The sequence below is a fragment of the Falco peregrinus genome, chromosome 8 (genome assembly GCF_023634155.1).
Source record: "Falco peregrinus isolate bFalPer1 chromosome 8, bFalPer1.pri, whole genome shotgun sequence".
NCBI classification, from domain to species: Eukaryota; Metazoa; Chordata; class Aves; order Falconiformes; family Falconidae; genus Falco; species Falco peregrinus.
In genome coordinates this window covers 14863557-14888018 of record NC_073728.1, presented here as the reverse complement: position 1 = coordinate 14888018, position 24462 = coordinate 14863557, and the positions used below count along the sequence as shown (strand labels likewise).

General features: G+C 39.5%; 2 protein-coding genes across 3 annotated transcripts in view; one reads left to right on the top strand and one right to left on the bottom strand.

Annotated features, from left to right (window-relative positions):
• The first annotated feature begins 9115 nt into the window (after positions 1-9115).
• CPO (carboxypeptidase O) lies at positions 9116-23983 on the top strand. The gene is made up of 11 exons (XM_013298793.3): positions 9116-9262; positions 12528-12603; positions 13024-13148; positions 15685-15799; positions 17572-17673; positions 18450-18554; positions 19210-19320; positions 20491-20581; positions 21158-21360; positions 22284-22368; positions 23587-23983. Exons 1-11 carry the CDS (start codon positions 9180-9182, stop codon positions 23853-23855), a joined length of 1365 nt encoding a protein of 454 aa, XP_013154247.1. The 5' UTR covers positions 9116-9179; the 3' UTR covers positions 23856-23983.
• Positions 11581-24462, bottom strand: part of KLF7 (KLF transcription factor 7) — a 112327-nt gene continuing 99445 nt past the window's right edge. The window contains exon 8 of one of the 2 annotated variants that reach the window (XR_008748412.1): positions 11581-11698. The gene's annotated coding sequence lies outside the window, so the exon portion shown is untranslated. The remainder of the gene's footprint in view (positions 11699-24462) is intronic. The other variant, XR_008748411.1, reaches the window with a different exon arrangement.

Genomic DNA, 24462 nt, shown 5'->3' with positions numbered 1-24462 from the left:
CATTTTTTGGTTCATAAAATCTTATTACAAAACAGTAAGATGCCATGATAAAGTTGGCTTATCTAGTAAATTTTTCCTTGAGAATAATGCATATACTGTTCATCCTTTTAATTCTCCAGGTCATCTGAAGGATATCAACATACAAAAGGGTGACAAACTCAGATCACTGTCATGTATCACACAATCAATTGTGTATCACACGAACACTGTGAGAAGGATTTACAAATGTAAGTTATATAGCAAATTTCACTGGCCCAAGGATGATGTTAAGCATTGCAGGATGTGTGAACAGATCTAAAATGAGAGCAAGAAATGGGAAGGCAGAAGATGTGGGCTGCAAGGGTCAAGAAGGCTCTTGTGTGAACAGATCTAAAATGAGAGCAAGAAACAGGAAGGCAGAAGATGTGGGCTGCAAGAGTCAAGAAGGCTTTTGCGTGAACAGAAAATAAACTAGTACCATCTGAGCAAAAATGAAACAAAGTTTGTGAAGCAATGCAGAGTGAGAACAGTGAATGTTTGGAAAAACACAGTGTAAGCAGCTGGATTTGCAGACCCTGATTGCCTGTAGTTCTCTCCTGCTTGGATTTGCTTATGTCTAAAAATACTTTTGAGCCCTAACTCCAGCCTTCTCCGGGTATGAAATATTCCAGCCACTCATTCACAAGATACACCCAGGAACTCTCTTTAAAACTTCCACCTTGCTCTCAAATTGGCCAAGATGTTCAAAAGTGACTACAAAAGAGAGACTAAAAGTACACTGCACAAGATTTTTGTTAAGATACCAGAATCGAAATAAACTGGAGCTTGGAATTAAAGAATCAAAGTCTGTTTCTCAGGTATTGCAACTGTTTGTGCATAGGCAAGAGTTTGGATAATGCTTTGTATGCAGTGACCTAGAGATATGGCTCTGGGCAATTGCTGAAGAAGAAAACACTATGACTTCCCTCTAATTCTCGCCACCCCACACACCCCCAGTCATTGCAGTAGGTGTTATTTCATATTGCCATTTGTTAATGCTGTTCTCTTTGCACACAAATCTCAGAGCACATGAGCTTGCATGCATGAGGTTCCAGTTTCAATACCTCTTTAGTGACACTAGAATATACAAATTAAAAAAGAACTGCAGGTGTTTTGTAGATTTCAAAAAAGGTGGAGCATTCACTCCTAGGTAATATCTGCTGAAATTAGTTATTTCAGAACAAAAGCAGAGCCATGGTTATCTGTTGTTCTCTACATGCATATTTTTAAAGCAATTATGGTATTTAAGAATAGGTTTTACTGAACACATAATCCTGTAGTTTTGCTCTTTGCTAGTAACCATAGTGGTTTTAGTAGCATTGTTCTTCTCTTTTAAGTGATGCAAATCTAACGGAACTCTGAACTATGTTTAGGATCCGTCCTTCTCGTTTTAGCAGGTTTTTCCTTTTTTTCATTATTTCTGGACAATCGCAGTATAAAGTGAAAGTATGAATGTGGTGGTAACTGTAAATAGCCACCCAGGAATAAGAAGAAGGAGAATCTGTCTTTGGGTCTGCAGCAAAAGTCCTGGTGTCCACAAATAACCAGTGAGCTTTTTGTTTCATCCTATTCCCACCCTCTAAAAATGCTCCTATGCTATACACCAGTAACATTGTTGCCATGGCACCCATCAAAACCCAGATATGCTCTTGCTTTATGCAGCAAGATGCAAATTTTTGTAAACAGGAGAATTTTTCACTTTTCACTGCTATTAAGTAAGGGACTCTATCCATGCCTCCAGAGAGAGGCCATTTACTGTACACTCTTTGTCACTCCCAAGTGTGTGCGATAGTTTACTCTTATCAGTTCGATCCACAAAGGGCACTTGCTAAATTTTTGGTATTTGCCTGTTTGATTTTCATGGTACAGATTCTGCTGCACATAAGATGTCATCTATACTTGACCACCCTTTAGAAAGGTGGGGAAATGTGTGGGGAGTGTGGGGAAAGGAGGAGTGGCTCATTCAACTGGTTTAAATTAAAGTAATGTAAAAAAATTTTTTAAAAAAAAGGGGCATTACAGCAATATACGCCAGCTGAGGCTCCACAGCTTCAAAGGAGAAAATTTGAACTGTTACGGAGTCCAGTTTTATCCTTCAGCAGTAGGGAACAGCTGGTGGATTGGACTCTGACTGCAAAGAGGCTGGTGTAAATGGTAAGAATTGCCACTAAAGTCTTGATGTTTACTGACACAGATGAGATGAGATTCAGGAAATATACAGCAGCTTGTTGTGGAGGAGGTTATAGATTTGTATGTTAAGACATTATTGCACACAATAGCTAAGGAGGGAGGAGAGACATAAAATACTATTTAATATTTTAAAATATATATACTGAAGACCAATACTGGGTTGTTACTTGCCCTTTGTGTTGGCTCAGCAGTTAGGTATCAGCTTTAGTAGAACAACGGACAGTTCCTTGACACTGAGAATTCTATGGAAAATCTGAAGACAAATCCCTTGTAAGCTGTGGTGTATGAGGCAAGAAGAGGGCAAAGACTGCTGCTGGATTTGTCTCTGCTGTTTTAGAATATGCTCCATTTTGCTAATGAACAATTTGTCCCAGGGTCACACCATTTTCTAAATGAATCTTCAGTCTGGGTCACTTCTGTATAAATGTAAGGAAAATGATGGACACCAGAAAAGTTAAGCAGGCAAAAAAATGTTTGTGCATGTATGTTTGGAGATTTGCTCTGTATCAGTCTATGCTCAAGGAACAGTACAAAATGGTGAATGCTTCACTGATGTCAAGCAAGAAGACTTCCTTCTCAGTAGGCAGTACTCCCCACAAAAGGTAGTACTGAGAAGGATGAAGGTTGGTTTGATTTCTGCTGATGCAGAATAAAAAGAAAACTTTCCAGACTTTACACTGCTTGTGGTAGGTTTGATACTCATTTGCTGAATCTAGTAACTCAGTATTTGAAGGGAGGGAAAAAACAAACAACAATGAGGGTACCAAAGCTACTCTTCGAACAGAGGCTAAGATGATTGGACACTAAGGTATTAGCAGAGACATGGGGAATTTGAGTTCAGCTCCCTGCTTGCCACCATTTATCTGTCTGCTCACTGGCAAGTCACTCAGGAAGTCCCCATGGTGCACCCTGAGTCCTGGTGTTCGCACCCATCTTGGTAGTGCCATGAGTCAAAGAAATTCCCTGCTTGGAAGCAGATGCAGTCCCAGTACAGCCACGTGTCTGTGTTCCCTGTCTGTATAATGGGGATGTCCCCATGCTGAGTTGCTTGTATTTGTAAGCTCTCTCAGACAGAGCTGGCTGATGTGTCAGATCTGCTCCTTGTACAAGGAATGGTAATACTTCAGCCATGAGAGCGGAGAAAGTCTTGGCTAATTGTAATAGAAGCTCCCTTTGCTGAAGAACCCCAAAATTGTGACCAAGGCAAGCCTGGTCAATAGCCTTACTGCGAGCACTTCAAAGTTATCCTACCCAGTCCCTTCCCAATATACTACTAGTAGCAATGACTTTTTACAAAATCAAGACACCAAAATACAAGCTGTTTGTACTGTATGACACACCTATATGTACAGAGAAGACTTCAAAACTGGCTCATAAATTCTTTAAGGTTCATTTGCAAAAATACACCAAAAATTTGGCTACTGAGTGTAAGTTACATAGAATGGACTTGTTTGGCTCAGACAAGATCTGCTTTGAGATCTTTTGTCAGGTACTATTTGTTTCATATAATAATCACTGAGATTCCTCAGGGACATCATAACCATTTTTAACAGATCCTCATGCTGGTTGAGGTGTTTGGAGTACTGACTAACTTGCATAGATGTACAAACAGAAATGCATAATGCAAGCAATACTGTTATGCTCAGTAGTGCTGGTATTAAACAGAAAGCAAAGTATGTGTATCATTGTTGATAGAATGGAGACCAAAGTTTAATATGAACATGTTTTATAGCTGCAAAAGTTAATTACTTAAGTTAAAGTTAATATAGTGTATATTGTTTGGGTCTAAGAAATCGTATACAAACATATTTGCATCTAATCATGAAGTATTTTAATGCTTGTAATAGAATTCATTAAAAATATTGTTGGTTATGCTAGAATACAGTGCAGTAAGCTTGTTTTTTAACCATTAAGCAATAATAAAGACTTATCTGCTTGCTGTCCTTTACAGTTCTGCTAGTAGCAATAAAATAATATGAGTTTATTTACTTACAAAGGTAATTATTTTATTTTAAAATACAAGATAGGCTTTTAATGTTATATAACATCTTTAAAAATGCCTAATTAAAACAAACAACATATTGCTTTGACAGCTAAAGGTTTATAAGAAGTTTTGTTTCTTCACAGAATCAAGAATTCTTGCCTAATACTTGCCCACTCAGAACATCAATATAGCATCAAACACTTAGGAAAATCCTTTTCCCCCAGAGCAATACCTTTGAAACCATAAGTTCTAATTATGTCATCAGAAGGTATTCTTATGAGGGAAAGTTTTCAGGACTGGAGAGGGTGACTGTGAAAATCTAACTGGTCTTTCTGACAGTGGATTCAGGCACATTAAAAACTGTCAGCAAATTAAATCTTGCCTTTGATCAAACTACAAATAATGCTATTTTTAAGCCAGCTTGTGTTTATGGACTTTGGGTTCAGCAGTTTACTGTTGCACCTGAAATATACTACTAGTATACTACTGCAGGGTTTGGGGCACAACTCCTTGTAAAGGTGATCACCCTTAACTCCTAGAACTAAGCCAATAGTGTTTGTTACCTTTCAGTAACAGGTAGTAAATATCCTCTCAAATTCAGACTGTATATTAAAGGACCGGCTCAAGGCTTCTTAGCAGTGACATTTTGCTGTCTAAAGGATGAAGAAAAAATAAACACCCAGGCCACCTGCAATTAATTAAGGAAAGACAATACACTAATGACATTCTCCTTTCCTGGTTAAAGAAAATCGTGTCTGAGGAAGCCAGCCTAATTAAACCAATACAGATTTTGTCAGCCTGCTTCAGCCCACTTCCATAAGGAACTGCTTACTGAATGGGTACTTTAGAATGCTGTCTAAAAACTGCATTACGGGACTTGTAGAAAAAAGGCAGGTGCTATTTCCCACACTGACACAACACACTGATATTTCCAGTTTTGGCTCAAAATACATCAGTATACATGTGTATAAATGCTGTAAAAACTACGGAGAAACCTTTGAAAGTATCTGTAAATGTGTGTCTCTTGAAATTACCAGATCATGTACGAATTGTCAAATTAGTTCCACCAAGCTAAAGCTGGGTGATCTGAAGGACTTTTAAGGTTGGCTTAATGGAACTAATTTTAAGATTTGCTAGTAATGTCATGCTAATCTAGTGTATGTTGGCTGGAATTCTTTCTGGTTTAAGATTATGTTAAAATTTCAAATGTAAGGTTAACGGGGTGTTTTCAGTGTAACCTGAGAGAAAGAGAGAGGGAAAACTCAGCACAATGACTCTAGGAGAGAATTGTCATAACTTAGCATAACTTCCAGTATATTCCCACTTACACTACAATTGTTGCTGGAGCTAATGAAGCTTGAGAACAGTTAGCACTGTCAAATCACAATGGAGTCCAGAGAATTTCAGAAAACCCTTTCTCTGACAAAGCTGTGAAACATGAAGACTTGGTATACTGAGGGGAGCAATGATTCACATTGCGGACCACACAATGTACTGCTGAATATTGACATGCTACAGAATTAAGTCCATATACTTAATATCGTAGAATGAATTGGAGTATTTTGAAAATTGCTCAGAAAGACAGAAATATCTTTTAGCACTCATAGAAAAAGAAAATGCATACAGAATAAGCTATCTCCTATGACAAGTCAATGGGAAACACAACTGTCAATTCATTGTGTGCTTCCTCCAAGTAAAGCTACAGTGATAACCAAAGGATATTTCAGTAAAACAGCTGAATTACCCAGCCACCGTCTTCAGTGGAGCAGAAGACTAGGATTTAAGGCACATTAGTCAGCATGCTACTGTATTGATCCTACTGAGTGATGATTCTGTCTTGGACACATACTGTGAGTTTTCTGCAGCAATGAGAGGAGATTTACTGGAGGATGTTTTTTTCAGAATCGAGGTGATGATTTAAAAAAACGTCAATCTTGTTGAATTCCATCTAGTTCTAGTTTGGTTTTTAGTTCAGATGGAGTCAGCGTGGGATTTAGCTGTGGAACTGGGAAAGCTTAACATGATGAACTGATGTTTGTGGAGACACACAAGTGTGTTAGATTTTTGCGTTTTTAATAAGCTCTTTGTCCTTGAAAGTTACATGCAGCTCAGTAGGAAATCCGGGTGCAGGCACCTACCAGGATCAAACTCACTGCTAGATGATAGTTGTTTAAAACATGTGATATGCTTCACTATGGAATCTTTAAAAAAATCAATTCTAGCTTGCAGTTGTTGCTACACAGACTGTATGCAGATAAGTCACAAATAACTGAGCATATGTGTGGTGCAAGGTTAAAACAATAACAAGCAGGTCGAATCACTCAAACACTGGAAATCACTTTGACTCCAGGCCAAAAGCTTAGCTTGAGATGATATCAGTATGGGATAAAAAGAGGATAAACTAACAGGCTTAGCAGCCAGCTTGTTGGAGTCAGCATATAGTATCTATACTTCCAGCAGGAGAGCAGATGGTCATATATTTAAGGAAGCACCAGACAGGGAGTCAGGAGATCTGAATTCTATTCCTGGCTCTGCAGCAGTGTTCCTATGTCACCTTGGGGAGTCACTTTTTCCCCCTTTTTTCTTAATCTTTTAAGTAGTGGAAATAATATTTGCTTGTCTCACAGGGCAGTTGAGAGGCTAAACTAATGCTGAAAAAAATGCTCTGAAACTCTAAGAAGAATGTATGGAAGAAAGGAAAAGTAGACTTGTTTGGAAGAAAGGACACCACATGGTTTCATATGGCATGTTTGTACCATATGTTTATGACCTTTCCTCTCCCCGGAACATCCCATGCCTTTTTGCACACAGTTTTCAAGGAGGGAATAAATGGATTAAGCTGCCTTCCACATTTGCTAGAAAGATAAGCAGCTGCCAGTAAGAACCTGACCAAAGAACAGACTTTATTACTGAGAGAGATATTATTTATGCCTAAGAGGGCAATAGGCTTGTTGAAGTTAACCGCTCATCCCAAGATATTTTTGCATTGGTGGCAGAATAATGTCTCTAATGGCTTTTATTCTGCATTCAGCAGTGCTGCTTGCAAGCTGAATGTTAAGTACATACTTAAGTATTGTCTCTTATGAACAAATCTGCTGAAGTCCCCAAACAAGTCCATTTTTTAAATCAGTGAGAAATGTCCATGATTATTTGCACAGGACTTTCATCTGAAGCCCATTAAAATCAACTAGACTTCAAAGGAATCTGAATCAAAGACCTAGCAAGCAACTGTCATTTCTTCTGAATCCTATGCCCATTAAGAAAATTGACCCTACTTATCTTTGTAACTGTTTGGCATCATAGGAGTTATGTTTTCACCACAGAATAAATAGCTTCCGCTTTCAGCGTGGAGGTGTAAGCTTTGGGCTGGAGTTGAATGTTAGTGCAAATCATGATTTGCTCCATTTGTGCGCATCTTTTAGGCAAGAGAAGAAAAAAAAAAAAAAAAAAAAAAAAAAGATTAAGCCTTTTGTTTTTTTCCTCTATGCCTCCACTTTTCCTGTTCCTAGATTCTGAGTCCCTGTCAAGGGACTGAACCCCAGTTCAAAGCCAGCTTTGCTAAAAGGGCACACACAACACTGCAGAAGACTTCAAAACATTAGTCCACCTCATAGCAGCAGAAGAGATAAATGAGGCAAAAGCAAAGGTTATCTGAGCAGGTGTCCTGAGTGTCAATATGGAATGTGGTCTTCCAACATGAGTTTGTTTTTCTGATTCCTCACATATGGAGCTGCCTCTAATCCTGTAAACTGGACTTCCTTCAGCTCTTCTGGAAGTCACTGTGGGTTGGATATCTACATGGAGGGAAACTGTTGCCATTTTCAGGTTCAGGCTGTTGAGCAAGTTATAGTGTCTGGAAATAAAATGGGAAGGGTCTGGTGCGGTTTATGAAGAGGAATGTATTCTCTTGCATGAAGCCTGGCTTTGTAAGAACACATTTTTGAGTTAAGCTGTTCTTCTTTTATAGTGGGATAGTTCTGCTGCCTGTTTCCTTGATGACAGCCTTGGTAGTAATGCAAGAGGACTTCATACTTTGCTGAGAAAGATTTACAAAGATACCATAATTACAGTTAATGTCCATTGCATATGTACACAAACAAACTGACTTAGTGCACTCTCTTCACCCAAAATCCATGCAGTTTTCTGCATTAAATCGCCACGAGATAGTGGTAATGCAAAAGAGAAGCTGAGCGAAACAATTTCTTTCTGAAGAACTGTGCTGTATGTCTAACTGTAGTCTATTAAGGGAGGAATTCAACTGTTCACTCTCAATGTATGAACTAAGCAAGAAACTAAATATTTTGGATAGTAACCAGCCCACTGTTTTGAGTATATAACAAAACCACCTTTTATGATAGTGTAAAGTTGATAGTCTGTGGTCAGAGACTGATCTGGTCCAACTGAAAGTGGTTTAGATAAGACTCTGACGTCCTCATCTTTCCTTTTTACAGGAATGTTGTTTGGTTCTTTCATGTCCTCTTTTTGGGTTGGCAAGTGACAGAATTGCAGTTAAGAGGTCAAAGAAGTGATCCACAAAGACACAAACACAGGGAGGAGGACAGCAAGGATGGAGCTTGTTTTACCACTCTTCTCTTGTTCTTCCCATCCCTATGATTTTTATAAGCTAATCTTCACTAGTTGCCATGGAGCTTGCAGGTAACACTCTCTCCAATGACTACCAACTTTGTCATGTAACATTTTCAAAGATTTGAAGGTGACATATAGAAAAACCTTCTCACTTCTTAGAAGAATTGCTTCAGTAGGAATGTTGCTATTTGTATATTTTTGTGTTTTGGGGTGTGGAAGAGAGCTTGGAGAATTAAGAAAAAGTAGAACTATTTAAAAGTGAAGTTAATGATTCAACAAGGGCAGGTTCTCTTCCAGGATAACTCTGGTTATATATTAGAATTGTACAAATAAAGTGTTCAGTCCAAATCCATCCTCCTCCTCTGTAGTCCTGCACTGTCAGGGCTGGGTTCTTTGCACAATGATGTGGCTTTTTCTTGGGATCATCTTTTCTGTGGGGACGTTAATTCCTGGAAAACTCAGCTTGAAGTTGCAATATGACGGGTGAGTGTGAATGGAGTATCAGGAAAAATTGTGCATGCAGTGAAATTCTCAGGAACTGTGTAAGAATAATAATAATTATGAACCGAAAACCTGGAGACAGGGTTACTAAGCTGTAAGCTTTGTAAAATTTGGAAAGAAAACATAAAGATGGGAAATGAAGAAAGAGTGAACTATATCCAAGCCAGCAAAGATATGGCTGCAGCCATAGGAGACACAGAAAGCCCCTCAAATGCACCTCAGGATGCTCTGCTTCCATTAGCTGAAATTCATTTGGCTTAGCCTCTTTCATAATGAACTTTGAAATCAGATGCTTTAGGAATAAAATGCCTTTTCTGAGTATAAAGCGGGGGGTGGGGGGTGGGGGTGTGTGATTGACAAAATTTTTATCCGTTAATAAAAGCCAGCTGAGGTTATGTGAAAAAGATGCTGTCTCAAAAGCAGCTCAGATACAGAACCCCTGTTGGCAATCTGTAACAGCAACAAACAAACAAACAAACAAGCTAGTGGAGTTGGTCCAGAAAATATTCACCCCTAAGTGTTCAGAGAATTAGATTATCACATTTTTTATTATTGATTAATGTTTTCGTAAAGTATGAAATGTCTAGTTTGGCTGTATTCTCCTTTCGTGGTTCTGCTTTGCAAGAAAATGAATGATATAAAATTATGCTGTTTGCTTATCTAATCTATTTTGTTTCATTCACCCTCAACTTTACAAGGAATGATAGGTCACTCTGCCTTTCTAGCAGCTGGGATTTGCAGGAGGGGCACAAATACAGTGTGGAGGCCAGCTATCCACATATAAAACTTTATACACAGAATTTTCTAAAGTATACAGTGAAAGCAGTCCAGTGCTCAATGCCTCTAGACTAATTATATCCCCAGAATTTGATTTTTAAAAAGGAGAGAAAACCAAGGAATACCTACTGCAAGTAAGTTCCTTCATAGCATACCCATTCAACAACTCTCCCAGCAAAGCTCCTGGCAAAGCTTACAGAGTCACTACTTCTCTCTTTAGAACGTGTTATTTCCCTTGGATAATGTTCAGTCTTTAGATTAGTATCAGAGTTGCAGTCAGAACCTGTCAATTTCACTGAATAGAATGCAATAGACCCTTGGTAATGCAGTGTTCATTTTTGTTTCTAATTCTTGCCTGAGACTGAACCTGTTGAGTACTTGCATGAGATTTAAAAACACACTTATCAAATGGTCAGTGTGACTTTGGGTGGGCAGCACCTGCACAAAGATGAAATGACTAGTAAAGCCCATTTTTGTTGTCATTTACTCTGTTCAACATCTTAAATGAAGTATCTAATGTATGAGCATTCAAGGAAATGCAACTTGTGCTGAGAACAGTCCTTTAATTTGGTAAGAAAGCTTAACTGTAGCATTTAAAAAACTGTTATTCTCATGTGGTCACATGGGCTGACTTTGCACTTCTCCACTGAGAATCCTAGTACATAATCAAAAACAAGTGTGTGCTTTCTAATCTTAGTTCACTGTTAAAAATGATTTGTCTCCACACTGGCTATTGTAAAAGGTTTATCAGTAAATAAGAGCTGGCCATCTGGCAGCAATCTGACTGTCTGGCATTTCTTTCATTTGGTGTAATTAAGACATAATGTCAATGAGGATAGAAAGATATTACAGGATATTGTTTCCCTTCCTGACAGACAAAGAGCAAAGCAAGCCCAGGCATTTAGAGAGAATAAACTCTGAACTGCAGCTGAGATGTTTATTCTCCTAGCAAAGATGTTTATCCTGCATCTACAAGGTTTGTTACAAAGATATTACGGCTGCTGTACCAAATTGTTAGCAAATATAATCATTTTGCCCCACAGATGAGTGTCCTGTATGTTAACAGTCTCCTGAACCAGTTGTAAATGTCCTTTTTAACTATCAAGTTCTACGTTTCTCTATCAGCAAAGGTGATATTTTCAAGAGAGATACAAAAACCCCCAAATCTCCCTATTTTTCATTGGATAATGTGAATGAATAGTGAATTATATTTGCATGTGTATTAAGCTGATAATTGTATATTTGTGTATGGAAGCACAAATGATAGCAGTTGCAGTTCAGATGATGAAAGCATATTATATTGATGGCCATAATGACCATGGCTTTAATAAAAAGCAATGAAAGGCTTTTGCAACAAGAATTTCTGTTACAAAAGCTTTAACGTTCTTTTTTTGTACTTGTCCTGTAAAGGCTCCAAGGCCTGTTGAAGTCACTAAAGGAGACCGTGAAGCAGTAGTTATTGGTTACTAACAAATCTGAACATTTCCTGGGTTCCCCATTTTATCACATCAGTAGTGGATAACTGCTATCTCACCTTCCGGTAATGTAATGTAGTTGTGAAAATCCTCTCTTCATTATGAAACCCTTTCATTAGAAATGTCACACTTGCTATCAGTCCTGGAAAGCCGATCTGAAAGAACACTGAAAAAAATTTAAGAAAAATAATTACAAAAGGGTTTTAATAGAACATACAGATTTATTTTTTTCTGCATTTCCAACCATTTTAATTTGTCCTTTGTAAACTTTCAATATTTTTTTTAGATTAAGCCTGTAGTAAATGAAAGTTTCATGGGGTCTCATGAAAATATATACTCAGATACTGGATCTGTGTGTCTTTTCTAGAAATATAAAATGATAGATGTTGTACTAGAAATATTTGTTTCCTAAGAATACACAGTTCTAGAGACCACAGTTTCACTATTTGCAGAATAAACTTGCTGTTCTCATGGAAAGTGGTTTGTGAACATCTCAAGCTCTAGCAATGTTCACTTATCATGGCTATCTTACGTTTTTGCATGCCTAAGTAGATCAGAAAAGCATCAAGTCTATCTGGAATAACTGAATAATTCCCAAACAAGGGGAAAAAAAAGTGACATCTTATCAAATATATAGTTTATTATATACTACCAATGATCTTGTTTTGGCCCTGGTCCTGCAAAGGCAGAAACACACACCAAGGCTCATGTGAGCAGTTGGCTTCTGTGAAGCTGGTATGGTAAATAAAGAATTGCTTCTGGCAAGGAACCAGAGTTAACCTAACGCTCTAGCAACAGAAAACTTGCATCACTTAGTCCTATTTGTAGCTAAAACATTCCAGGTATTCATCACTCAGACATGTTTTTGTTGGAACAGCACTCAGTTATATGCTCTGTCTTCCTTCTACGTAACAAAATACCTCCTTTTGACTCATGAAATCATGAGTACTCTAACAGGCATTAAAACTGATCTTGTTTCTCTGGTGAATTTCCAGGGATCAGGTTTTGCATATTGTGCCAGAAACATTTCAGCAAGTCCAGCATCTTCAGCATCTTTGCAGCACTTTACTGGTGAGTAAGAATAATCATGTGTGCCCAAAGAGCAGAGTGGGGTCTTGGGCTGCAAAAAAGATTTACATGTAACTTTGGACAGGAATGAAGGTTAACATAAACTTGAAGAAGCTTTACCTAACTTTTTTTTTCTTAGCGTAGGGTAGAATTGCCCTTCCACTACCTGAAGGAATGTATGGGAAGAAGTTAAGTTTCCTTGCATGGCTCTGTGAAGATGCTGCTCCTTCTCAGTGGTGTCTGAATAAATGGAAGCATTAAAGCTTGTGCTGTATGCTCTATGAACAGATGGCTGGAGAATAGTTAAGGGGAGAATTTGAAGGAAAACTTCCATTTATTAATATGCAGCTACTCTATCTTAAATAATACTTTCTCATTCTGGAAACAGAGCTTGATTTGTGCATTTCTTTCTTCTCTGCACAGCTGGATTTGTGGAAGCCCCTTCAGCCTGAAGACATCTGGGCTGGAGAAGACTTGCACATAAGGGTCCCAGCCCCTCTGGTGCAGGAGGTGAAAGACAGCTTAGCTCAGCATATAATCTCTTACAGGTACAACCTCTAATTTCTTAATGGGAAAGGCTGGCTCTAACAATCTTCCTTGTTATCACAGAAGGACCTGGCCTTTCCAGTGAACCATCAGCAAGTACTGATGATAGGACCCAACCTTTGTTCCCAGTGCCTCCAACTTACTTTGACCTACCCAATGCACAGACACTATATATTTCTTAGAGTTTTAAAAACACATTCCCCTATGCCCTGATTATTCACCTTCCCACTGGCCTGGACTGTGAATTTGGAGCCAGGATCTGAGACAGCCCAATCTGTCTTGTTCCCTACTCTTGCCTTCTCAGTGACAGAGGATGGTGCTCAGATGTATGACTCAGTTTGTTGGCCTGAAGTCAGGAAGCCAGACTTGGTACAAACACGACTTATAGAAGCATGCTTTGCTCTTGGAAAGCATGGATACTTGAACACAGGGTCCTCCCTATTTTGGAGAGCCCAAAGTTTTAATCAGTGTCAGTGCAGAGAAACAGCCTCTGTAGCTCTCCTTTTCCCTTTTCCCTTCCCTGTCTCTTATTGCTCTTCTGGTTTGGAGAAGAGCCCTTTCAAAGTGAATATTCAGCCAGTTTCTTCAAAGCTGCTAATTCCTATCCCTATCGCGCCCCCCACCAGGCTGGTGAGAATTTTCTGCCACCAGCCAGCCAGAGATATCCCAGTCTGGGACAAAGGTTGGAGTGGCAAGTCCCCACTGCACACACAATTAGGAGCCATGAGCTGCAAATGGCCCATGATGCTTTATCACACCTACCCAGCCACACATCTTCACTAACTGCCATGCTTTTACTTCCAACCTGAAGACCTAATCCAAATACAGTGTTTATAAAGCCAAATAGGATTAAATAAAATCTATTCCTCACACAGTCCCATTCCCATTTGGAACTGACTTTTTCAGGTAACAAGTAGCTAGCTATATTTCATACAAACAATCCTGTAGTCATTCCGGGCTGGTGACAAACGGCCTATGGACATACACTGACATTCAGCAATCAAAGATCAGTTAAAGGAGGATTGGTGCCACTTCAAAGCTGTTTAGAGTTAAAGCTGATCTTGACATCCTGAATCTTGCCTGACAAATTCTTTTTAGTAAGTGTGATACCCTGACAACCAGAGATGGAGAGAGATGAGGTGGGAGCCAGTACAAATGATCTAGCATCAGGTTTAGGTATCCAGGACTTAGACAACATTCCAGAAGATATTTAACCTCTTATTTATATCAAGGCTCTTCATTTTCTAATGGCTTCGATTGATTCTTGTGGAAACTTAAAAGTCTAAACTGAAGTTAGCTGTTTGCTCCTCCACCACTACCCCCCCTTGGACTGGGGCCAGAACTGTATCTACCTTGTGTAGGGTACAGAAGAAAGAGGTGGGTAATTTAAAGTCAAGCTGAAATTTTGGCTTTGTATTGCAAATGGGTTGAGATAAGTATGGCAAAGTTAGAGTTAAAGTTCCTATAACTGATTCAAAGCAGGAATCACTTTTTAGAAGGCAGTTGACATGCAAGGAAGGTAACATGACAGTTAGGTATATAATGATAGAGACATAAATGACAAATTATAATCAGGACATTAATATTCTGACTGTGTCAAACTCTAGGATTTCAATTCTCCAGAGCTCTGATAAGGCATTTTGTGTGTGTGGTTTCAGTTCATGGGAATTTGCCCTGCCTGAATTTTAGTTTGATGTTCAGATGTGAATAAACATCAAAGCTCAGAGTGAAAGTCAGCTGTAACCAGTCTTAAAAGTTTCTTATGTGCAGTTTCCAGAAATGCGGATCAGTGCTACTGTCAGCAGAATAGCCTATTAGCACTTAGAGTGTTTGAAATCAACAGTGTTTAAGCTGGCTTTGCAATTGTCTTATCGCAATCATTTACAATGGGCACAGATTTGTAACAGTGTTACAAGGGGCTGATTACAGTGAGAAAGCAGTGCATGATCCAAAGCACTCTGAAGCCAAGGAGAAGGTTTTATTGACTCCCTTGATCATGGAATCGCGCCTATGCTATACTCATTTCTGAATTAATTTGTAGCTAAAAAGCAAGAGCTTTTTGAAGGGAAGAGGGGGTTTGTTCCAATTTTTGCAAATTGCAATGAATACTTCTGTGAAGTCCTTGCAAATTGAAAATATCTCCATAAAATACAATGAAACACTAATGTAAAAGTTTTCACTTTTTCTCCTGTTCCCAAAAGGTGGTTATTTTGGAGTTTTTTCCAGAAGTAGAAGTTATAAAGAAAAGAAAGATATTGAACTTCTTTTTTTTTTTTTAGAAAATTGTCAATATTTTTTTTTAAATCTGGTAAAATTATTATTTTATTTTTAAAATCAGTGAAAATCTCAGTACTTTGAAATTTGTCTTACATAAAAGCAACCATTATGCTGATGGTGACTTATTTGCTAGACAGTCCACAACAAAAGAGGCTAAATCCTGTCACTTGTTGATGTAAGCAATGTACCCACCGTGATAGTTCTACAGTAACTGTTTGGGATTGTTTTCTTTTCTGTCTCCCCTTTGCCCTCCCTGCTCAGAGTCCTAATACCTGATGTGCACAAACTTGTGGATCAGAGCATGCCAAGGGAGAGGAGCAACCACAGACAGGTCCCAGAAAGTTATGTCTACACCCAGTACCATCCAATGGAAGAGGTAAAGAGGAACCCAAGTCTGCTTTCTTTCTTTGATGCTGCTATTATGTAAATGGCATAGCGAGCAACTCTGTGCTTGCAGAAAGCTCAGTTTAAGTCAGTGGAGCTCCTTCTGGCTTTCTTCTTTGCAGAATTAGTCCTTACTCTTTGACTAGAACCTTGGCCTGGTTGAATTGAACATGAATTTGTCATTGATTTTGATTAAATACCCAATTCCTCCCTGGCTAAAATAAACACTCTGTGTGAAGCAGCCATATTGTTTTGCAAATAATATTCTGGGGTTCAGTTGATTTGTTTGCTACCTTTCTACCCTATTATGACTTATTATCTCTAGCATTTATTCATTTGAGCCCCAGGATGTTTGATGCTGAGCCAAATGTGAAGTGCAATGACTATTGTAGTCTCTGGAATCCCAGGGAGGAAGACGAGGTGAACAGTGGGAGACCTGTAGAAAGAAGTAATTTAAGGATAGGTTTTTGGCACTTCAGGAGAGAATAATGTCATCAGGGTGTGTAGACATGTTTCACAGACTAGTGGGTAAGCCTGGACAAAGGCATAGCTATACTGGACAAAGGCATAGCTATACTCTTCCTCATACCCACATCATAAGAGTGAGAGAGCAGAGTCAATATTCATGTATAATTTGTTTGACCTATCCATTGGGGATGACCCCCAGTATCAATACAGGCTGGGCAGAGAATGGATTGAGAGCAGCCCTGAGGAGAAGGACTTGAGGGTGCTGGTGGATGAAAAGCTCAACATGGCCCGACAATGTGCGCTTGTAGCCCAGAAAGCCAACTGAATCCTGGGCTGCATCAAAAGCAGCATGGCCAGCAGGTCAAGGGAGGTGATTCTCCCCCTTTACTCTGCTCTGGTGAGACCCCATCTGCAGTACCACATTCAGCTCTGGAGCCCCCAACATAAAAAGGACATGGAGCTGTTGGAAACAGTCTAGAGGAGGGCCATGAAGATGATCAAGAGTGCTGGAGCACCTCTGCTATGAAGACAGTCTGAGAGAGTTGGGGTGGTTCAATCTAGAGAAGGCTCCAGGGAGACCTTATAGCAGTCATCCAGTACCTAAAGGGGACTTACAAGAAATCAGGAGAGGCACTTTTTACAAGAGCATGTAGTGATAGGACAAGAGGTAATGGTTTTAAACTAAAAGAGGGTAGACTTAGGTTAGATATTAGGAAGAAACTATTTACTGTGAGGGTGGTGAGGCACTGCCACAGGTTCCCCAAAGAACTTGTGGATGCCCCATCCCTGGAAGTGTTCAAGGCCAGGTCAGATGGGGCTTTGAGAAACCTGGTCACGTGGAAGGTGTCCCTGCCCATGGCAGGGAGGTTGGAACTAGATGATCTTTAAGATCCCTTCCAATCCAAACCATTTTATGATTCTACGATGACTGCTGCTGAACTCAGATGTGGAAAATCAGTACTAATAGGGAAGAGACTGTAATACTGTTTTGAAGATTTGATGGTGTGGCTCCATGTCTCATAAAGTCAACAAAAAGATGCCCAATATGATGGCAGAATAGAGTGTCAGTGCTGTATTGCAGTGATGTTATCTTTAACATCCAGTGAGATATAACCATGCCTTTGCTCAGAGGCAAGTGGAAAGCCTTCCATGAGTGTTAAGTGATTACAGATTGAAATAAGCTCTGAGGAAAATGTTGCTTGCCTAACGGAAAGGAAATGCTTTAACCTGGAAATGGAGGTGGGAAGGAGAAGAAAACTCCCACTTTGGACCAAAAATTCTCTGTCACTGTTTCAGATTTATCAATGGATGAGTCAGATCCAGAAGAGCAACAGTGAGCTAGTGACTCAGCACTACCTGGGGAAGACAACTGAGAATCGAACAATGTATTATCTGCAGGTAAGGTAGGAACTTTCTTAAAATGAATAAAAGGTGTCTTCACAAAAAAGTACATAGGAGAAGACAGGTTTCAGATCTTTCCTAAGATAGTGCTTATTCCAGTTCACCGAAATAACAGGAGATGGTTTTACTCCTCTACAGTACAGTAAGATTTGCCAACTTTCATATACACTATCACCATAACATTGCTATTGCTATTATCCAGTGAAAACAACAAATTTAACTGCAGTCTTGTTTAGAAACACAAATCAAGCTGAAACTAGCTTGGCAACAGCTGTGTGTGAGGGTAAAGACTTCTGTTTTGTTGTTTTTCTTACTTTTTACAGCATATAGCCTTTCTGCTAGGAGTATTCTATGACATTTTTTATCAGAGGCTCTAGTAAAAACCGTAGTCTTAATAATTGGGTTAGTTATTATCTAATCTGTCCCTATCACTGAGTAACATTAGATTCCCTACCTCTTTTTGCTTCCTCTTCTGAAAAAAAATAAATAAATTCTCAAAGTAAGAACAACCAGTACTATGACTGACTAATATAAATGAAAAGAAACTGTTTTACTGACACTCCTGCTCAACAGACACTTTAAAACTCTTGCCCTGTGATATTACAGAGATGGGGTTATTAGGAAGGAGAGCTTCTCACAATGATGTCTGTAAGAATAATAATCTCAGATGGCTCAATGGCATATCAAGGCACATCCTTTTCTTTCTGTATTATGGTAGGCTATTTTATTGTAATGTAACGATTTTCCAAATGATCATTTTTACACTTCCTCAGATCAGTCAACCATCAGATAAAACCAAAAAGATCATTTGGATGGACTGTGGGATTCATGCCAGAGAATGGATCTCTCCAGCCTTCTGCCAGTGGTTTGTGAAAGAAGTGAGTCCTCACTCTTCCACTTAGACAATAAAAAAGACATATAACTTTGGATATTTCAGTTCTCTATTGTGCCTTCAAGAATTAGGCTTTTTCTGTTAAAATATGAATTTCAAAATTAGTACATAGTATGGATACCTGTGGAGACCTAAGTCCAAGTCACAATTTGAGATGAGATATGGGACAATATTTGCTAGCACATTGTTTGCTCCACCTGAACTGATTCCAAAGCCACTGATCTTGATAGCAATCTCTCAGTTTCCCACAGTGACATTAGGATCAAGCCACTCTGCATCACAGAGCCAGTCCCCTTGGAATAAATCAACCCTAGCAATGAACATGTGTACAATTTACAATCAGTACACATGGAAATAGCAATGTTCCATGTGTACTGAAAGTGCCTGGTGTGCAAGTATGCCATCATGCAGCTTTCATAGCTGCAAGACTGTATCCATACAAAGTACACTGTAACTGAAAACATTGTCACTTTGTTAATGGCAAAAGGTAGATATCTCAATGTATCTGGGGACCAAGTAGACCTTGGATATCATGGTGATATCCAGGACTGAGTGACTCCCTGCTGATGATGGTTAAACTAGCTCTTTCCCATTATTACCATTAGATTCTCTGCTCAGTCCTCTGTATTTTTTCTTTTCAGATTCTTCAGAATTACAAATCTGATCCAAAGATAAACAGATTTCTGCAGAATTTGGACCTCTACATCTTGCCAGTCCTCAATATTGATGGCTACATCTATTCCTGGGAAAAAGTAAGTAGTGAAAATCCAGGTCTAGATCAAAAGTTACGTGTGTACAGCATGTTTTGTTAATTTTAGATACAATCATAGCAATCATATTTAAACAGAGAACAGGACAGAATTATTACTCACACAAAACATCTCACGGCAAAGAGGTTTTGTTTTTTCTATAAATCAGCTGTTACTTGAGATTACAGGGCTAAAAATTCCTAGCAAATGTCATAAGCCTTGGGGAGAGAGGACAAAACCACAGGATCAATTGCTTTTGCATGTTGGGGGATGTACTTACTTCCCTGCTAACAGATCAAGGCTTGGTTGATGGAGTTAAGCATGTCTGGAGGAGTCATTCTTCGCAAGAGATCTCAACCAGCAAATGAGTCTAAGCACCTTTTCAGCTTGGGACAGGAGGAGAATTGGCCAAATATTGGGCTATTTGGTTTTGAAATACGTGTGCCCTCCCAAGTAATCTTGCTTCTCTGATACGGAGGATAATGTAAAATGTTGGTCTTCAGCAACTCTCATCACGTTTCCAGGCTCTTGGGCCCAGTCAAAACACATTTTAATGCAGGACCACAGCATGGTCCAACAGGCTCAGCCTATCGCCATGTGGATCCTGCTGTCACCCAGCTTATTCCCTGGCAGGTTTGGGGCATACCACATGTTGCAGTTGAGATGCACAGGTAATTCAGCTGGGAAGCTCATACAGGCAGTGCAGGAAGGTCTGCAGAGAACCAAGTATAACAGTGAGTATAGCAGGGAAACAAGGAGCAGCAGCAAGATTAGCTAACAAAAAAAAACATTCGTCCTCTTGATACTGAAACAAACGTAAGTTCAGCTGCTGTCTCTTGGACACAGAGGTATCCCTCACAGTGCCAAGGATTTCTTAGGAGTGCAACACCACATGGAAGCAGTTGAGTACTACAGAAAAAGCACACTTTTTTCTTTAAAGCTCAGGAGGCTCATTTCAAGGTGCATGCAGGCTTGGGGAAGATGACAGCCTGGCTGTAGTAGATAAAATGTTCTGTCACTAAGCTTTATCACCCTTGTACAGAAAGTTGCACTCTTACAATGCAAGAGTTAGTCAGAAGGCAGAAGTCTAAAATAAAGGAGATTTTACACTGTACTATCACTGGGTCCTATGGATCATTGAGTTGTTATGTAACTGAAGATACTTCTGTTTAGGATCGTTTCTGGAGGAAAAACCGTGCTCCATATATGAATGGCACCTGCTACGGGACAGATCTGAACCGGAACTTCAATTCCTCCTGGGGCAGTAAGTTCCAAGTATTTCAGATTGACAACACAAGTGTAAAGCAAGAGTAATAACTAGTCCCTGAAATAAGATGAAGTCCTTAAGAAAGGAATCTTGTTGTCATCAAGACATATGTAAAAATAAAAACCTGGTTTGTAACAATATTAAGTCACTGACTTTGAACTAGCTTTCTCTTTGTGAGAAGAAAATTGCTGCTTATATAACTACACTCCTAATTGACTGCAGGAGCAAGCGTCAGCTCTAGGCAGCAATGTTAGGAGTTAGTCACTTAACAGCCAGTATTTACGTTTGTCATGAATTTCAAGGAGTCTCCAAAGCTTCCCTGGCAGGTGGTACACTGTGGTGGTGTCAGAGTGGTTTTGTTGCAGCCAGCCTGTAAATATGTGTTAAATATTTCAGTCTTGTAGCAAATTTTAGTTGCTACCGACACAGTAAAATGTTGAAGTCCCACTGAGCTGTCTAGTCTCCCTGCCCATATAAACACACACCTTAACACTCCAATGTAAATTTCCCTGTTCCCTCTGAACTGGTGTTTCTACATCTCTCCTTTGATTCACTCTTCGTATTCTGCTCCAGGTGTTGGTGTTTCTTATAACTGCGACAGTGAAATCTTCTGTGGATCTGGACCAGAATCAGAGCCTGAGACAAGAGTTGTGGCTCAGTTTATCAAAAGGAAGAAGAATGACATTTTGTGCTATTTAACAATTCACTCCTATGGACAGTGCATCCTCACTCCATACGGTTCCACAACAAAACCTCCAAGTAACAGTGAAGAACTGGTAGGGCAAAACATTCATCTTCTACACTTCTAGAAAACAAGTACAGGCAGTAGCATGTGGCACAATGTGATTTGACTCTTGCCTTTCCTTCAGAGGAGCTGGGCTTATTCAGGGGCTTGGCTCCCAGAATTACTGCTGCTCCATGCAATATCAGCAAGGTTTATTTGCCTCAGAATTAATCTTAATCCTTCATCTTAAATCAGGAAAACTGAACTATTACAGATAGGGTTACTGCAATGCAAGGTAAAGTAGAGAAGAGCACCAAGTTCTTGCTGCATAAAAGAATGCGTTTGCACTTTTGGATGCCAGCACATTATACACACGCAGCTGTCATGACTGTGTCTGGAAATGTGCTTACTAGGAGAATGGGAGCAAAGTAGGTGCCTACTTGATAACTTCTCCCCTCAGTTTCTGAGTGTTCTAATTTGTGTTCATTAACATGTATGTTTATAAATATTCCAGTAGTGGAAGCATTAATCAAGAGCATGAGGGACTTGGGTTTGGACTTCATATAAGTCATTTAGTCTGTCTGTGGCTCAGTTTCTAAAGATGGTGGGATACAGTCTATGACAATTTAACAAGTGTAAGAGATCAATCACTGCTGTAGTCAGTATCAATATGCTATACAGCATAGACTCTAATTCTCCAAAATACAGCCCTCTAGCTTTACAACAAAGCAAATATGTTCTCTACCTAATAGCAGAGTAACTTGTAAAATTTTAACATAATTTACATTAAAAAAATAAAGAACAATTTGCCCAAATTTTTAATGGGTTTCTCTAAAGTCCTTAATTAATATCAAAACTTAAAGCTGATCATATGTAAATGTAAAGCTGGAAGAGACAGAAATTTTGGTCCACTCGAACTAAATTGCCAAATGTACTGGCACTGATGACAATGCTGTTCTTATTTTGAACTTACAGATGCATGTTGCAGAGAAAGCAGCTGCTGCCCTGATGGAAAAGTATGGGACCAGCTATAAAGTAGGACCAACCTCTTTAATTTTATGTAAGTTTCTTTATGTTTCCCTTTGATTGCTGTTTTTCAAAGAAGAGTCATTCTTGTGTCACAGGCATCAGTAAGTACTGTTTTGCTGAGTTTCCTCTTTGAGTAATATTTAATGGGCTGGTTCGGTGCAACATCTAAGCAGCAGTCATTTGAATACAAGATAACACTGTACGTTATAAAGCTGACTGCAGGAATGAAGGAAGCATTGATCAGAAGCTAGTTCCTACATGAATTCCTCACAGATACATCACAGGGGACAGAACGAGATTGGTGATAAATCATCCTGATCCTGCTGAGGTCAGCAGCAAAACTCCTATTTGTCTTCACTGGAGTCAAGCAAAAATTAAAATCCCAATCAGGTCTATAGTTACTCCATCAGACACTATCACATGGCAGCTGCCTGCAGTTTTGTGTGAAGTATGTTGGTTTCAGCCTTGTTCCTAATAGACTGGTTAGCCATGTCACAAACACACCATCACAGCTGATACTAGTTGACAGCCTTTTACACAGAGGACTAGAGGGCCCTAGAGACTGCCTGGTAAACCCAATATTTTCCCAGTAAGCAATAAGTCATGCTAGTCACTCAGAACAGTAAGCAGGTGGCTCCAGTACCCATACGGTTTTGCCTGTTCACAGCATCTGTCTGTGCCAGTCTCCGAGTTGCATGAGTCACCTACTGCATGAGCAATGCAGTGTAAGCATAAAGTAACTTGTCCATGCCCATGACTACATTGAGCCAGGGTTTGTACTTACATTGAATAGGTAAGAAAAAAATCCAGGAGGCAGATGAACAATGATACAGGGAATTGCTAGAAATCTTTCAGACTGGACCATAATTAGGCTTAAACACAAATACACAAAGAAATTGCAGGCAGCATCAATATAGGAAATTAAGTACCAGGACAGACAAATGGCCAGTCTGTCTTGTACCCTACACTAATCACAGTAAAATGCTACAAACAGAATCCCTGGAACTCATCTCCTGTTATTGTACAATACTATCTTATGAATAATTGTTTCCCTTAGGAAAGTCCATGGAAGACCTTTAGTATAACTAAGAACTGCAGCACCTAGAAGCTCTGCTTTCCATGTCACAGTGATATACAGTTACTGCTTAGTTCAGGGATTCTAGTATAATCTTGCACTAACTATAGAAAGAAGTATTTTCAAAGAACCATGCTTAATACAAATATCTCCCCTCTATTTTTGAATTCACAGACAATAACTCAGGCTCCTCACGGGACTGGGCTCACATGATTGGCATTCCTTTCTCCTACACATTTGAACTGCGAGACAATGGTACTTATGGATTTGTTCTACCCCCTGAGCAGATCCAGCCCACATGTGAGGAGACTATGTTGGCTGTGACAACTATCATAGACTGTGTTGGTCAGAAGTACTTCCCAGGTGGGGCTGTGATGCTGACCTCCAGCAGCTTAGGCCTGAGTCTTTGCCTGACTGTTGCACTTAAATGGACTGTTTCTTAAAAACAGCTTAGACAACCCAGCAAGAGACTCCCATGGAAAGTATAATGTCCCTTTGAAAAGACAAAATTATGCAAGCAGAGGAACTAAATGTCAAGTATTTCAATAAAGGCTCATCACACAAAATACAAGCATCTACTTGTGGTTTTAATAGCTGTGTTTTAGGGAAGGGGAAGGATGAAGAGCTGTGGCAATTTCCCAACCTTCACTTGCTGGCTCTGCAAGAAGCCAGCCTGAGTACATGTAGGGAGAGAGCACTATTACTTCCTGGTTCTTGAGCATATTTTCAGGGGCTCACCTGAGCCTATGCAGCCCTTCTGTCAGCCACAGTCCTGCTCTGTCACAATTCTCCGCACTGCCTGACCCCACTGACTCCTGGGTTTTGCTGGCATTAGCAGGATGCCTGTGAGACTTAAATGTTCCCAATTCCCACTACAGAAAATTGGACAGCTTCATTGACATCCACCTTCCTTCTCCAAACTACCACACTGGGATTTACCAGAAAATACAGAGCCTTGAAAGCTGGTGAAAAGTCATAATCAGACAACAATCAACAGCAGCCTGAAACAAGCAGAAGAGTTGAGCTGGTGCAAGCGTGTGGGGGACAGGC

Bases quoted from the DNA above. Each gene is read 5' to 3' on its own strand.
- CPO (XM_013298793.3), top strand. From the start codon at position 9,180: ATGATGTGGCTTTTTCTTGGGATCATCTTTTCTGTGGGGACGTTAATT. The intron at 15,800-17,571 runs GTAAAGAGGAAC...TCACTGTTTCAG, and splicing joins AGTACCATCCAATGGAAGAG to ATTTATCAATGGATGAGTCA. The intron at 22,369-23,586 runs GTAAGTTTCTTT...TTGAATTCACAG, and splicing joins ACCAACCTCTTTAATTTTAT to ACAATAACTCAGGCTCCTCA.